The following is a 15,096-nucleotide window of genomic DNA, read 5'->3' on the forward strand; positions in this document are numbered from 1 at the left end:
GGCGGTAATTATGAAAACACGGGTCATGATAGAAGTAGTCGAATGAGCAATCGAACAGACATGACATTCAAACTGAACCTTGGCGTGATATTTCGGCACATCAAAGGGCCTCTGATAAGGACATTTCTCCCATGAAACGAGGTCCGCAGATAGGCGCGGAATTTATCAGTCCAAGACTACTTCATGGCTCCATCCAAATCATGCAGTCACGATAAAACTGACAAAAACTGAAGATAGAGGGAGAGAAGTTCATTTCTAAATTACAAGTCTAAATGGGTCATTTCATCCCGTAGGTTGAATTAATTTACGAGATCAACTTTTCTCCCTTCACCGTATTTTTATTTCCTTTGACATTTACTATCCTTCAAAGTGTCACGGAGAAGTTCAACAGCGCAGAGCCGTGTCATATTTTCTCAGTCCCACCTCTAAATGCGAACCTCTATCTACACACAGAGAGCGAGGGTCCTGATTGACAAACTGACAGGCTCAATAATTGATTGTGGCAAAGAGGGTCTGAGAGGCAGAGCAGTAGGCAGAGTGTATCAGAGGGTGGATTAATATGGACTGTAATTAGATTATATGTCTTAATCTGATTTTCATTAAGAGCAAAACTGGGAGGCCTAATTGTGAGGAGAGTGTTAAGGACTAATATCTATTAAAACTCAAAATTGGAGTAGGATTGGAAGCCCGTTCTGACAAGTGAAGCATGGAATGAAATTATATGACACCTTATTAGGTGTAATGGAGGGGACTGTGGCTGTGAGCGGAGATCGTTTCACTCACAGGAAATGGAAATGAAAATAAAAACAACATGACAGAAAAAACAAGCAGTGCGACTCCCGGGGTAAGAATGTGCTTTGAATTTGCAGGTCTAGCAGCAGGCTTTAGGGAAGAAATGGGAGAAAATCTTCAGAGTGCAATGCAAAATGTCTGCACCTGCACTCAATCCAAACACAAATATTAACAATGATAGTGAAAAAATATTTGAAGCTACAGTATATTCAACATTTTTCTCAACATGTCCTCAATTAAATGTATTTTTTTCCAGTCTGTAAATTGGACAAGAGTTGGAGGCTTCTGGTAAACAACAACAGCTCACACTCACTTGTTGTGTGTACAAAGCATGAAAGTGAAATTAATCGACACCAGTGTTTTCCATAATGGAGAACAAATTAGAATATGGCAGCGACAACAGCAGCAGCACCGATGCCATGTATTTGCAATGACAAATAACAAGGGCTTGACATTAATTGTGAAATAACGAGAGTGGCGTTGCTGTAACAGAGACTCCCCGCCCTCTCGCCCGTGTTACCGGTGGAGAGGGCCGCAATGAAATTAGTTCTTGGTCAGGTGTACAACAAAGGGAGCCTGTTTCAGCATTGTATGCCGATGGTGGAACATGACAAGAGGTCAGACAGGGGTTTCTCTTGCTCCGGTGGATCGACAGACGCCATAAGCTGTTTTACAACACACAGGAGGCCTGCCGGGCTGTAATGCTCGTCCAGGTTCTTTTGTCTAATCAGACAATAGTGTAGCAGAAGTAGAGGGGTCTGTGAAAAAGCTCGGGGATGAAGATGCTTTGCGTGTGTTCAATCTGAAGCTTGACAACGTAACAAAAATACAGTAAATGGCTCAGCTATTGTTGAAAATGTGTTTTACTGTAATGTATAAAATGCATAAAAAATGTGTAAAATGTCCATTAAGCAGTGAATGCTCTTCATGGTACATTAGGATCCTGGCCCTACTGATATCCCCCAATAATGAGTGTGATTTAGTGATTTCACGGTTTGTTTGTCCTCCCTGGCCCGCCGCCCCTCTCTGGATCCCCCTCGTACACAGGTGTATTGGCTCAATGTAATGAGATCATTACCAGCCTCGTCAGTAAACGTGTTTATTTGGCAAACGGAGCCGCCTGCTCCTTCTCTCTCTTGATCTGCATCCAAAGAGGCATTTAACTAAAATAAGCTCTGCAGTACAATTGGGCAAACAGAAGTCAATTCAGATCATTACAAGACCTGTGGGTAAACATGTCGAGTTCCCACAATCCCCCTTTCACCGGCGCTGAAAACGAGAGAAAACAGATTCATAAGCAGCTGCACATCACACCACATCAGTGAAACATGAGGCATTATGCACAACATAAAAATATGTTGCACGCTCTGTTTATGAAGCAATGCATGAATATGATAAAAATAACTTTTAATTAAACCATTTAATTCTGTTTATCACTCTCCAGTTTGTATTTTGTTATTAGTTTGATGCATTTAGAAAATTCTTTGGCTTGTGAGTTGGCAAAGTGTTTATTAGTCTTCAAAAATCACCCTTTACTTCTAATCTAATACTGTCACTGCACCGCCTCCAACTAAATTCTACCGTTTCACACTGTAAATTCATACTATCATGTCATATTTTTAAATCTCTCCAAAATTACGTCTCATTTACTACATAATGTACAAATTTCCCAGTGCAACTGAAACATTTCAATCAGTAGTGTACACTACTTTCTGCTACTAATCCCTCTTTTTTAGGAAAAAAATTTTACGCTTTTAATATCAACTTAACAATAGAGAGACAAGACAAATGCAGGGAAAGCAAGACGGGGAATTCATTCTGCCGCTGAATCATTCCAGCCCTCGGAAAGCGGTGAATAAGTGAACAACGGAGCGATTCAGGAAACAGCCTGAGCGTCTCGTGATGAGTGCACCTGTTCCTGCGGCCGCTCTGTCTTTTCTTGCCCAGGAGGTGAGGAACGGCCCGACTCCCCCACTCTTTCTGACTTTTAAGATCCCCTCTAATTCCCCTCCATTAGTCCAAGAGGAGGGAGATGTCACCCCAAAAGTGGAATGTATGGTTAGTAATTACAGCCCAAGGTTGAGCTGTTCCAGGCGAGAGCACTGAAGTGGCTCTATTACCCCTCCCTGTCCCCTTCTGCCTCCTTCCTACCCCGACCCCACCTCCCCCGCCCCTCCATCCATGCAGCCCTCTGTAGTACCCACCCACCCCCTTCTCTTCCCTCTCTGACCCTCTGTGTCAACCTCCAACTCCCTACACAATCTCTCATCATGGCCTCACACCACACTGGACACCGCTGGTCCTCCGGCGGCCGGCCTCACAGAGAGGACAGTAAAGTTGATAAACACATACCACACCAAATCGCACATGTGCCCAAGGATAAACACAAACCCCAGAGGCCTCCTCATGCACACATATCTGCTGAGCATTGGGGCTATTTTCATCACTGTCATCAAAAATCCCCCCCCACCCCACCCTCCATCATGTAACTTTCATCCCCTCATCATCTGCAGACTGTAAACTCGATAGGTCTATAAACTACTTGACTACACACAATAACCCAATACCCCCTTCGTTTTATTTTACCTACACCCTTTAAGCACATATATGTATTCTATCCTCTCTCTCTAACCACTTCAGCTCTATTATATTAGAGCTGTAATCATTATTGAACCCTTCTAGCCTCCAGCATAATACTCTTTGCATGTTACACCAGTTTGGGTCTGCATAGCAAATTTCATCCAAGGTTAATAAAGTTGAATAATTTGACTAACCAACCAGAACTGGTTCTCATTACGTAGCCAATAAACACATTCATCAGTGAGGACATGAAATGCCCGATGAAAAAAAAATAAAACTCTCCTTCGATTTCCTCGTCGGTTCAGTTCGCCAGCTGACACGGAGGAAACGGAGCAGGACGCGGGGCCGGCCGCTCGCCCAGCGGACACAAAAACACACCATCAGGCTTCTGAATATAAACACAGGTGCAGTGTGGATGTCATCGAAACCACACGCAGCCACTCAGAGACACACATAGCAAGACACAGACACCACATGCCAACCTCACCAGGAACATCTTTTTATCCATCTAATTCCTCCCACTATGAATAATGCATTTCCCTCCTTACTGAGGCTCGGGTTTAACGCATCGCTGCGCGGGTCTTTAAGGGGGTCCTTATTCATAAACAGTAGTGCAGTAAATACCAGAGCTTTGCAGCCAATTTAATGGCAGTTATGCTTAACAAATCTGCCTCAATCTAATGATCAGCCACAAAGCCAGGCTATGGGTTTAATCTGCACACAGAGGCTCCCACAGCTCTGCGACTCACTGAATATGCTTAGGGATCTCTCCATCCAGAGAGAGGAGAGCACCAGCCTGACACTTAATCCTCACAACACAACACTGGGATCAACACAAATATAGAACAATGTTAGTCTTTCATGAATAAGAATAACATTGAAAGTCCTAAAACACTGCAGGGACGATGCGTGGAGATATTAGAACATTATGAAGCGCTTCTTTCCAAATCCTTGCTATTCCCCGTCTGGACCGCTCGAGTCTTTTCTGCTTCTTATTCCAACATTGACCCTGCACCTCAGCAACAATACCATGTGGAATTTAGTGCATGCATTTAGACTGAGAGCAGCTTTGTAGCAGCATCTTGTTGCTCTACAACAAGACACTGTAGAGAAAAAAGAAACAAAAAGTTTATAAAAAATAAAATAACACAGGTTGTGAGAACGTAAAACTTTAAAGAGTTAGTTAGGACAATGAATTTCAGATTGATGTTACAACACACATAATATCGCAATATTCCTGTGAGAGCTTTTCTAGAAAATAGAGAAAGGATTCCACCTAAATGTAGATTTTCCTTCACGCATCACACGTGCTGAGCTGGGAGTAAAAAATAGCACATGCAAGACAGTCACGCTCACCTGAATGTTTTATTTGAGTGAGACGGGGGGAGGGGGGGTCAATATGTTATTTCTGACCACTATTAAACATATGTTATGTTGACAGCACGGCACCTGGGAGACCGATGATGCTCCCCTGGTAGCGGGACACATAAATGTAGATACAAACAGTTCCCAAAAGAGCTGTCACAGGGAAAATACAAATATAGTTTTGCGTCGACGGGAGAACTATTTTCGGAAAGGGCCCCATGCTAAACCCAGCTCATATGAAGGCATGTGCTGAAAAAAATAACTATAGAAAATGTGATTTTAATTTTTTAAAATAATGCTGTAGGCTTAATTTATATCTGCAGCCCAGTGGGGGAGGTATCATGACAATGGCCCCTTTAAGGACAACTGTTCCACGGACCCCTGGCCAGTAAATAACCTGAGAGTTGGTTGATAGGGGGGAATTAGAGCCAGAGCAGGAGTCCGTAATGGGGATGGATAGGAGGCTCAGGCCTGGGTCAAAGCCGCTTAGGAATCAATGCAGAGGTACAGGTGTACAACCACAGGTCTATAGGAGTAAGAAAACCTTTAAAAAGAAGTGGGAGAGAGGGAGAGAAAGACAAGCGGGGGGAAAACAAACTACAATCATTCATTTCCATTATCACAATTAAAAAACGCCATTCAGGTGGGTACTGGTTTTTAATTTACAAAAGAAGGCAAAGAGAGGAAGACTAATGCTGCAAACTGAGCGCAGTGATCACATGCTGGCAAGACAAACTACATCACTGTCTCCCCTGCCTGCACCATTGCAATGGAGCTTCAAGGCTGGTCACAGAAGCAGACGCTATGATATGTCATGCATAAATAAATTCATATATGTGGCTCTCGTGGTTGTGTGCATTAAGAACGAAATTAAAAGGCACAAATGTAAATTTTCTAATTAAATAATATCTTACCATTCCTAATAAAAATGTCACATTTGCGGTGGAAGAAATAAGCGCTGAAGAAATGGAAATAGCCTTGACACTTGGATTAAAACACTATTGATGCCATTAAAATGCTAAGTGGGCCCAACCAATTGGCATAACCACATTTCACTATAGGAATGTCAAAGGAGTACACGAGAAGTAGCAATTACTATTAGAATACTGTTAATTATGGCTGCTGCATATTTAATATGTGGTAGACTAAAACAAAGGTTATGTTAATATGGGTTTATTAAGTATTCACACACTGTAAAAATGTCTTGTGCGTTGTCGCCACTTGACACAGTCTTTGGAGAAAAGCTGCTTTTTTTTCAGATGAACACATTTTTATTTACTAAATACATCAGACCAAATGTTAAATGTGGATTATCTTTTTCATTATATAGTTTTTTTTTTAATTAAGGCAAAAAAATAGGCATGTGTGAAGCAGCTAATATGATAACGTTTTAAAACCCCAACAGCAGACATCGTGGACCTCCTGTGCCCTCTTGTGGTGAAACTGGGAGCAGTTTGTCTCCATGCACTGGTATTTTGGGATGTTGAAAGTGCGATGTGACCTTTTCCTTTCTCAGAAGTGTATTGAGAAAATGATACAGTTCTGGTGACAGGCAGAAAAGTTACACAAATCAGAACTGCTTCCTTTTAGTGCAGACAGACCTACATTATACTTTATCAATGTTCTGAGTCTGTATCTTACTGGGAAATTACACTAATTTAAGACAGAAGAAGTGGCTATTGTTGTTCCAGTGCAAAGAAAGTGACAGAGCACTACAAGTAAATAAAAGCCAGTTTGAATGCAGGCTTGATGCACTTTAAACACATACACTACACAGTCTCTCCACCTGCACCAGTAAAGTTCAGGTTTTATTCATCTGTAAGACTTTGACAATTATATTCTGGTATGGGATTCATTTTACACTTTAAAATGTGTTTAGGTGATTTATGTCCCTGTTTATTACCTCTGCTTTTACCCTCAGTTTCCGGTAGTGGCAATATGTGTGTCATAAGTACAGATCTACTTTATTTTTAATCATATCATGTGTTGTGCAGTAATAGTTATTTGACTTATTTGTTGCATGTTGCTGTATAATGTAATCAAACTGAATACAGTTAATAGAATTTATCTAAGGAGCGCCAAAAGCTGAACACATTATTTAGTCAATATCGAGGTTTTCCTATGAAAACAATTCACTGTCTACAAGGAGCATATATTTGCCAGAAGTTGAACTGTTAACAGTTTAATGACCTAGTTAAAACCATACATAAATGATCACATAATTTGGATCTGTGCTGATTTTAAAGATTACATTTTCAAATATGTGTAGAGATAAAGACAGGGGAAGACTGAGGTCAGCAAGTCATTTAAGTTCACAAGCTTCTTTGTTCAGCGAAGGTCCCCAGGCTGCAGTAAATCCATGTATTACAGTGCTGTCTTGCAACATCTCATAATACACACACAGCAATTACACTGCTGTGACTTTCCTTGGGACAAAGAATTTGAATATAAAGACAATTAACGATTTTATGTTTATTTGATTTTCCTCATGCTGTCATTATCTATCTCGAACAAAGCAGCAAGTCCTAACAAATTGCCCGCACTTGTGCTAATTTAAACTAAAGGAAAGAGGAAATACATTTGTTTCCAGACCATTATATACTGAGCCATGCATTTGCTGGCTACAAATGGACACCATTCATTACGGTTAACAATGACATCCAATTCAGCCCTGCTAATGAACTTCAATACAGTCATGTTCGGTATTAAGGAGTGATTTGTTGCGTCTAAGTGTATCATTTTGGAGGCTAATGTTGATGAATGCCTGAGTGTGGAGGGATGGGGACGCGCAGAGTAGAACTACTACAGTCTAATACCACATCACCACCTAGTGGTACCATCACAGAAACACACTTTACTGAAGATTTCTAACATAGAAGAGAATTATTAAACTAAGAAAAGAGGAAAAAGTGATCATCAAACTCACCAATGCCTGAGTTGCCTCCAGTAATGAGGACCACCTTGTCGGAGAGGTCGCGACCCTGCAGAATCTCCAGAGCTGCGGTGTTTCCATCGTACCGTTTCGGCTTCACCACCACATCTTCCACTGTGAATGCTTGGCGTGGGTCAAAATAGGTTGTCCGCTTGTTAATGTGACTGAAAACGAGAGAAATTGGAAATTGAAATTAAAATAGCAGCATTACTCCAGTACTGAACATTGTCAAACATTGAGCCACATTAAAAACATGAGTTTACTCACTCAACATAAAGTGTCTGTCCTTTTTCATCAGTTTCCTGCTCCCATCCATATGGCAGATCTGTGGACAAATTGACATTATTTTACATAAAAGCCACCTAATTTGAAAAATTTTAATTTTGATACTAAATAACTTAAGGAATCTTCTGAAACAAAGTTGCTGAACGCATGAAATACTTAACAAGGCTCCGCTCCATGGTTGTAAAGCTACAGCTGGAGCAGCATTCCAGAGCATGGAAAGCCATTTTAATTAAGTTATATATGCTGAGAAGAAAGAGGATGATGTACAATTCAAGCCAACACTGAACTCCATACCCTATTTAATAACTTTAAGTGATTGGTTAGCAACTGAGCAGTCATCTAAAGTGGTACCGTTAATATTATTCATATTAAGCAGGTTCTTCTGGCCCCCATTCAAAAAAACTAAACAATCTCTGTCCTGCATATGAGTGGTCTTTGTTTAGATTAAATTATATGTAAAACTGTTAAAAAGAAAGTGAATAAAGCAAACCTCCAGCACAGCGTTTCTTCTTTCCTGTCTTGGGATGTTCCCACTGTGTCTTCATCTCATCGTGACTGTTGGTACAAAGAGACAGATGAAGACTGAAGAATTAAAACATCCTTTGTCTTTATTTTATTTATGAATCAATGATCAACACTGAAGTAACATCAGTGTACTGAATTAGGGAAAAAGCTCATTTTTGTCTGTAGTCTCTTGGTTGATTAATATTATACGCAAATAAAAAGACAGAACCATAATAAAAATGCATTGTGTAGCTGACTGACAAGCACAACAAGAGTTTATTGCCAGATACATCAAAAGGAACCACACAGAGAATCCAGAAACCCTAATATGTAGAAGTGCATGTAGAATAACTATAATAGCATCATGTATACAGAGAAATGACAAACGAAAGGAAAAACATCTAAGTAAGGTGTTGAGTCACAACAGCCTCAATGTGACTTGACACTAATTCTTCAAGTCTCTGAAAGTCTCCTAAAAGGATGAACACCATTATTATTCCAAAAGATATTTCCTCATTTAATGCTTTGAAGAGGGGTGGCGTAGTGGTTAGCACTTTCGTCTTGCAGCAAGAAAATCCCCGGTTCAAATCCCGGCCTGGGTCTGGGATCTTTCTGCATGGAGTTTGCATGTTCTCCCTTAGCATGCGTGGGTTTTCTCCGGGCACTCCGGCTTCCTCCCACAGTCCAAAAATATGCTGAGGTTAATTGGTTACTCTAAATTGCCTGTAGGTGTGAATGTGAGTGTGATTGCCCTGTGACAGACTGGTGACCTATCCAGGGTGTCCCCTGCCTTCACCCGAGTCAGCTGGGATAGACTCCAGCACCCCAGCGACCCTAGTGAGGACAGCTGGGTGGAGATTTGGTGACCGTAAAAGCCACAGTATCGGATTTGCATCAATTTCATGAAACCATTGAGTGAACTCTGGTGCTCTATGAATGGAGGCACCATTGTCCTGGAAGAGATTGCCCCCATGAATGAATGAATGAATGAATGAAAAGTTTATTTCGAACATTGATTAAAACAAAAGAAAAAAAAGAAAGGAACAAATCAGCAATGTCCAAAAAGGAGTAGGAAGAAGTGTAAAACTTATATCATGATAGAAATATTTCCTCATAAAGTAAAGGTGATCAATCAAAGCAAGTTTCTATTGATTTGCCACTAGTTTCCCTCGCTGAAGGGGTCCCGGATTCAGTTTTTTCTTTTAATTTGTCATCTGTCTGTATAATGATAGATATATGGAAAAGGCAAATACAATCATAAGAAAAGTACATGTGATATAGCATTGGAAAAATGCAATTTAAGCAAATGTTACACACAGATATATCTTCAAAATAAAACAGACAGAGTGGTACATGAGACAGATAATATTTGACGCACAAACAGACTTCAAATGCTACCATATCAATAATAGACATTGATGCAAAAAGCAGAATTAAAAATTAACCCCATACAACGTTGGCTCTGTGCAAACAACCATTTTGTATTATTATTTTCTGAATTAAGGGTAATAGATTTTTTTCTATCTTTGTATTTGTAGTTTTCCGTTGTACTTTGTGGGTATGAAAACCTATTGCACTGTCCTATCACTGATGAGTCTTTTAGGATTTTATAATCAAAAAACAACTCTGTCATTAAGTTATGCTTCCCATTTTACAACTATAAAGCTGCAGCACTGTGGGTAATGCACAATGCAACAATAGAGTCAAAGCATTTATGCATTATTTCATATTTTAACAACAAATCGGACAAAACACGCCGCGTTGTGAATCCTGTAGACTTTAATCCATGCTATCAGCTCCGAAGTCAGAGCAGTTTAAACCAGAGCAGCTAGCAACCTGTGAAAACCACAGACTAGTAGCAGAGATGTGACGGTTTGGTTGTGCATACCTAAACGTGAATTCATACAGACACATGCTGGTTGACAGTTTTTGGTTCGTGCTGGGATTCCACTTACTTTGCATAGTAAACCCAACCATCTTTAGTGGACCTTTCCTCCCATCCGGGCGGTAACTCGTCATCACTGTCCGTATCGTCCATTCCTGCGTATTTCAGAGCTGCCATAAGTCAGCTGTGTTCATGAAAAAAAAAACGATGCTACCGACACGAAACCGGCCAGAAATATCTGCTCTGAGGACCTAACGAAGCTGTCAGAGCAGAGAAACACTCACACAGCGTTCCCCGGCACTTCCGCAACAACACGGTGACGACAGCCGAATGGCCTTCTGGGAAAATGAGGCGGAAAAACTAATAGCTGTTAAGTCAGTTATTTTTATTGTTGCCCCTGTTTATTGCCTCTGCTTTTATCCTCAGTTTCTGGTATTCACATTATTTGCATCATAAGTGCAGATTTTATTTTGAATCATATTTCATGTTATGCAGTAACAATTATTTCATTTATTTTTTGCATTCCAAACTGTATAATGTCATCAAATAAAATATATAATTTCTCCTATCAAAACACCTTAAACAATTCACTGTCTACAAGGAGGATATGTTTGCCAATAGTTGAACTGTTGACAATTTAATGACCTAGTTAAAACCCTACATCATGATCATATAATTGGGATCAATGCTGATTTTAAAGATTGCATTCAAAATTAAACAAAAGCTGGTGAGCTAAAGAATCTAGTTACCAAGTTTGATTATTGAGATTAAGACACAAAAGCATTATTTTATTATTTAATTTTACCAAATTAATTTAAATAATAGGCTGTGGTTAAAACAGTATAATATTGAATTATAATATTGAATAAAATACAAATTTTCCTGACTAAATCAAAATAGTATAGTAAAACCCTAAACTATTATTAATTATGTAAATTCAATCAAATAATTTCAATAATAAAGTTAAGACCCTACAATATGCTATAGGCTACTAATTTACCTGATTTTTTTTTTTAAATGAGCTTAAGGCCCAACAAAGTTACACACAGATAATCATTGAAATGGAAAAAAAAAAAATCCCTTTTAACAGAAAGAGACCTTCAGCAGAACCAGGTCTTGACCTGTTGAGGTGACTGCAAAGAAAGGGAAAACAAGAGATACACAGTGTCGAGGAAAGCTGAGAGAAATAGACGACAAACAAGAGAACATCAACACTAAACAGACTGGTGGGATCAGCAGAAACAGATCAGATAAGCACAGCCAGAAAAACCTGATGAGACGTATAGTGAGAGAGAGGAGAAAGCACAAAGTGTGGGAGGAAAAGAAGACAAAGTTAATAACATGCAAAGACGCATATAAAAGCACGGAGCTTTGTCTATAATTGCCACCTCAGCAAAGTCTGCATTTGTTCATGTTCTATATGATATTCAAATTGTCAGGAGCAGGCAGTGATGACTGGTTAGAGTTGGTGGAAGGTCAGGTTTCGGTTGAGGTTAGGGGAAGCACCTTACTTTGATCTGTCAAAGGGGAAACAGACTTCACTTTCACTGTAATATAAGAATTAAATCAGAACAGTGAAGCTTTTGTACATATTTAATCCTCATTAATGACAACAAATAAAAGGTCATTACGCAATTAGAACAATCTTTAAGCATGTCCTTTCCATAGATCCTCTCATTTACTTAAATATGAATGTAGAAGACGTCTTACAGGTCCAAAGGCAGTCTGAACTGTTGAGGATCTGAAACTCATAGGAGATAACAGGTGCCATCAGGACACTTCCCTAACCACTCAACACCCAGGATTGATGAATGACCCAACAAAAAGCTGTCAGCAGGGGCTATTCTGTTTCCAAATGCTTGCATGATCAATTACAAATATACTGTGACTGACCACAGTGAGACATAGAAACAGACTTTAAAGATAAATAAAATTAGAAATTAAAAGTCTGTTTGTGTTCTGTTAATATTTTCCACATTTGCTAGTTTGACAACTTCCTGTGTGGCCTGCCATGCTCAGCTGTTCCCTTTCAGCTCAGTAGCTCTTTTGCATACAAAGCAGCCGCATTTCCTGCTTCTTTACCTGCCTGTTAACCAGATTGTTCACCTGCTGCTGCAGGCGTCCCGACTGTCTGCTGAGTCATCGTGTTTCTGCATGATGCCTGTACAACTATTAGAAAACAGGGCACCGGTGATGAGTAAATAATTAAAGATAATTTCAAAGTGGTAATGAAACTCTACAAACAGCACAGTGCCCTAATGATCAGGGAGCTTTTGACAGTGGCCCCAAGTCTAAGGTAAACGGGAGATGCTGTTTGACAAATTAATCCTGACTCAAGCTGTCCTTATTTGTAACTGTTCTTATCACAGTCTTCATCAACAGATGGAGCTAACTCAGCCGAGATCATTTGACTGTAACACACATCTATCTAAAAGCAAGGGTGTAAAGATGCTTCAGAACAAATGACGTATGATCTATGGAAAATTTTGCATTGTAATAGATTAATCTGTGAATTATTTTCTTAATTAATTCAATAGTTTCTTGGTCTACGACATGCAACAACATGTTGAATTTTTTTCTCACTGTTGTCTGGTCCAGGATGACATTTTAAATGTCTTGTTTTGTCTACAGTTCAAAGATATTCAGCTTACAGGCGCTGAGGTTGGTATCAGAGGATTTACTTAAAAAAATAGTTGACAGTTAATTTAAGAGGTGACATCTAATCAGTTAAAGCTCAATAACACATTGAACTAAAAGTAGGTTCATTAAAATGAGCTCCACCAGTATTAATCAGTTATAATTATTCACTGTACAATGTAACTCAAACAAAAGTCACTCTGTTGCAATCTTTTACCTTGATAACCTGATTGTGCTAATACATTTTTTGCCAACAGTCAGTACAATATAAACAATATTTTGATTGACACATGGCCAGAAAATATATGTTTCAGTTGTTCATACAGACTATCAACAGAGATCTATGACAAATTAACCTTCCTGTCAGACACTATATAATACAAAATGTGTGCCAGAACAGAGCAGGGATTTCATGAAACGAGGAAAAAACTCCCCCAACTTGCTGGAAATGATTCAGCCTGGTGTGCTAAAATATGAAAAAAACCAAGCAATATGACGACATAGACCTGGGTGATAAAATGCAAGATTGGCTTCTGGTTAAACAGCTGTGTCACCCATCAACTCCACTTCATGCTGCACAGCCAGTAGCCTCCTTTAAGGGCCGGGACTTTATGCTGGGTTGTGTGTGGAGGGTCCCTACCCAGTCCAGGTCCATCATTTGGAACGCTAACCTCAGCGCAGTTGACATCTCGACTTTGGTCACCATCTGCGAACCTCCAGATATGATTTGCTTTCTCTATTTAATGTGTGTCAAGGTAAGATCATGTCTTTATCTAAATGTATGTTTATCTCTGTGTGGAAATGTATTTATCTGTGCAGTTTCACAGCTGTGTTAACACTGAAATTAGTACCTGTGTGTCTTAAAGGTCCCATATGATAAAAAGCTATTTTTTACTGTGTTTTGTACATGTTTAAAACTTGAAATTATAAAATGAATTAGGAGCCATAAGAATATGAAGACTTATTACTACCTTTTCTCTAGCACCCGACAACTAGATAACCACCTAACTTTAAGAGCTGCCAAGAATGTAGTTCAGTCTCTGAGTAGGAACCAATTATGTCAGTAATTGGCTGTGTGCTCGTTGGAACCAAAAATCATTAAGGTAAAAATGTTTATAATCCAGCCCTCATAATACTGCAAACAGCTGTCTCCAGTCCAACAGGTTTGTTTACAAAGCCCATCAAATGTCGAACACAAGAGTCTTAATACATTTTCAGTATCCGAGGAACTAAGAATCCAGTGGATTACTTTTATTTTTAATGTCAATGTCACCATAACAAAAGAAAAAATGCCGTTACCATGTCGTGTGACTACCATAGCTGATCTTACCATTAGCTTTGATTGTATGCCCACAGGTCAGATCTCTGTGGAACTATAAAGCTCAGCGACATTCTAAAATCATGAAAACTTCAAGACCAATTTGAAAGCAAGGAATGAGGACGAGTTGGGTTACTGTGTTTTCATATGCTTTACTGGCTTCTCTCCTACTCTCTGTGCTCACTTATACTGCATTTTAATATAAGCCAAATTAAAAAAAAAAAAAACTTTTTCTGTCTGTGGTGACAGAAAACAAAATGTGCATGAATTAGTGACTGAAATGCAGCCCATTAAGACTACATGTACCTGCAGTCACTTCAAAGCCATTTCTGACCTGTGGACCTATGAGGCAAACTAATGACTTCAAAACCATATTATCTGACCAACGCATCTCAAGTTGAAAACACAGTTGCTTTGTGAATTCAGCGGTATTTCCACGTAAAGTGATTACTCAGGAGTGATAGAAAGTGCATATCTTGCACAGTCATTCACATCTGTGTGTGCTGCTGTCATCCGCTTTGCTCCACGCTGTCAATCATGATTGCTAAGAGATTCTTCTTCCTGATGGGGGTGTGGACAACAGTCCCATTTAAAGCTACAGACACTGAAACAGACTATTTAGAATACGGCTAGTCTCGCTTTGCCAGCCTATTCTTTAGAGCAATATGGTCTGACTGCACGACACCACCATTTGCTAAAAACAGTCTTTCTTGTTGTATTTCTTTTCGTCAATCACAGTCGATCTGGTTGGGGCTAAGGAGTGCTGCAGCTAAAATAACAATGGGTGGAACTGTTTTG

The 15,096-nt window shown here is 39.6% G+C and overlaps 1 protein-coding gene across 1 annotated transcript in view; it reads right to left on the reverse strand.

Moving 5' to 3' along the window:
- The window catches only part of wwox (WW domain containing oxidoreductase), a 142,738-nt gene extending 132,061 nt beyond the window's left edge, over positions 1 to 10,677 (reverse strand). Inside the window, exons 1-4 of the mRNA XM_022201935.2 lie at positions 10,414 to 10,677; positions 8,445 to 8,509; positions 7,937 to 7,994; positions 7,664 to 7,833 (exon numbers count right to left, since the gene is read on the reverse strand). Of these exons, the coding sequence (XP_022057627.2) occupies positions 7,664 to 7,833; positions 7,937 to 7,994; positions 8,445 to 8,509; positions 10,414 to 10,520 (400 nt within the window). The 5' untranslated portion in view covers positions 10,521 to 10,677. The remainder of the gene's footprint in view (positions 1 to 7,663; positions 7,834 to 7,936; positions 7,995 to 8,444; positions 8,510 to 10,413) is intronic.
- Positions 10,678 to 15,096: the final 4,419 nt, after the last annotated feature.

Source organism: Acanthochromis polyacanthus, chromosome 8 (assembly GCF_021347895.1).
Source record: "Acanthochromis polyacanthus isolate Apoly-LR-REF ecotype Palm Island chromosome 8, KAUST_Apoly_ChrSc, whole genome shotgun sequence".
NCBI classification, from domain to species: Eukaryota; Metazoa; Chordata; class Actinopteri; family Pomacentridae; genus Acanthochromis; species Acanthochromis polyacanthus.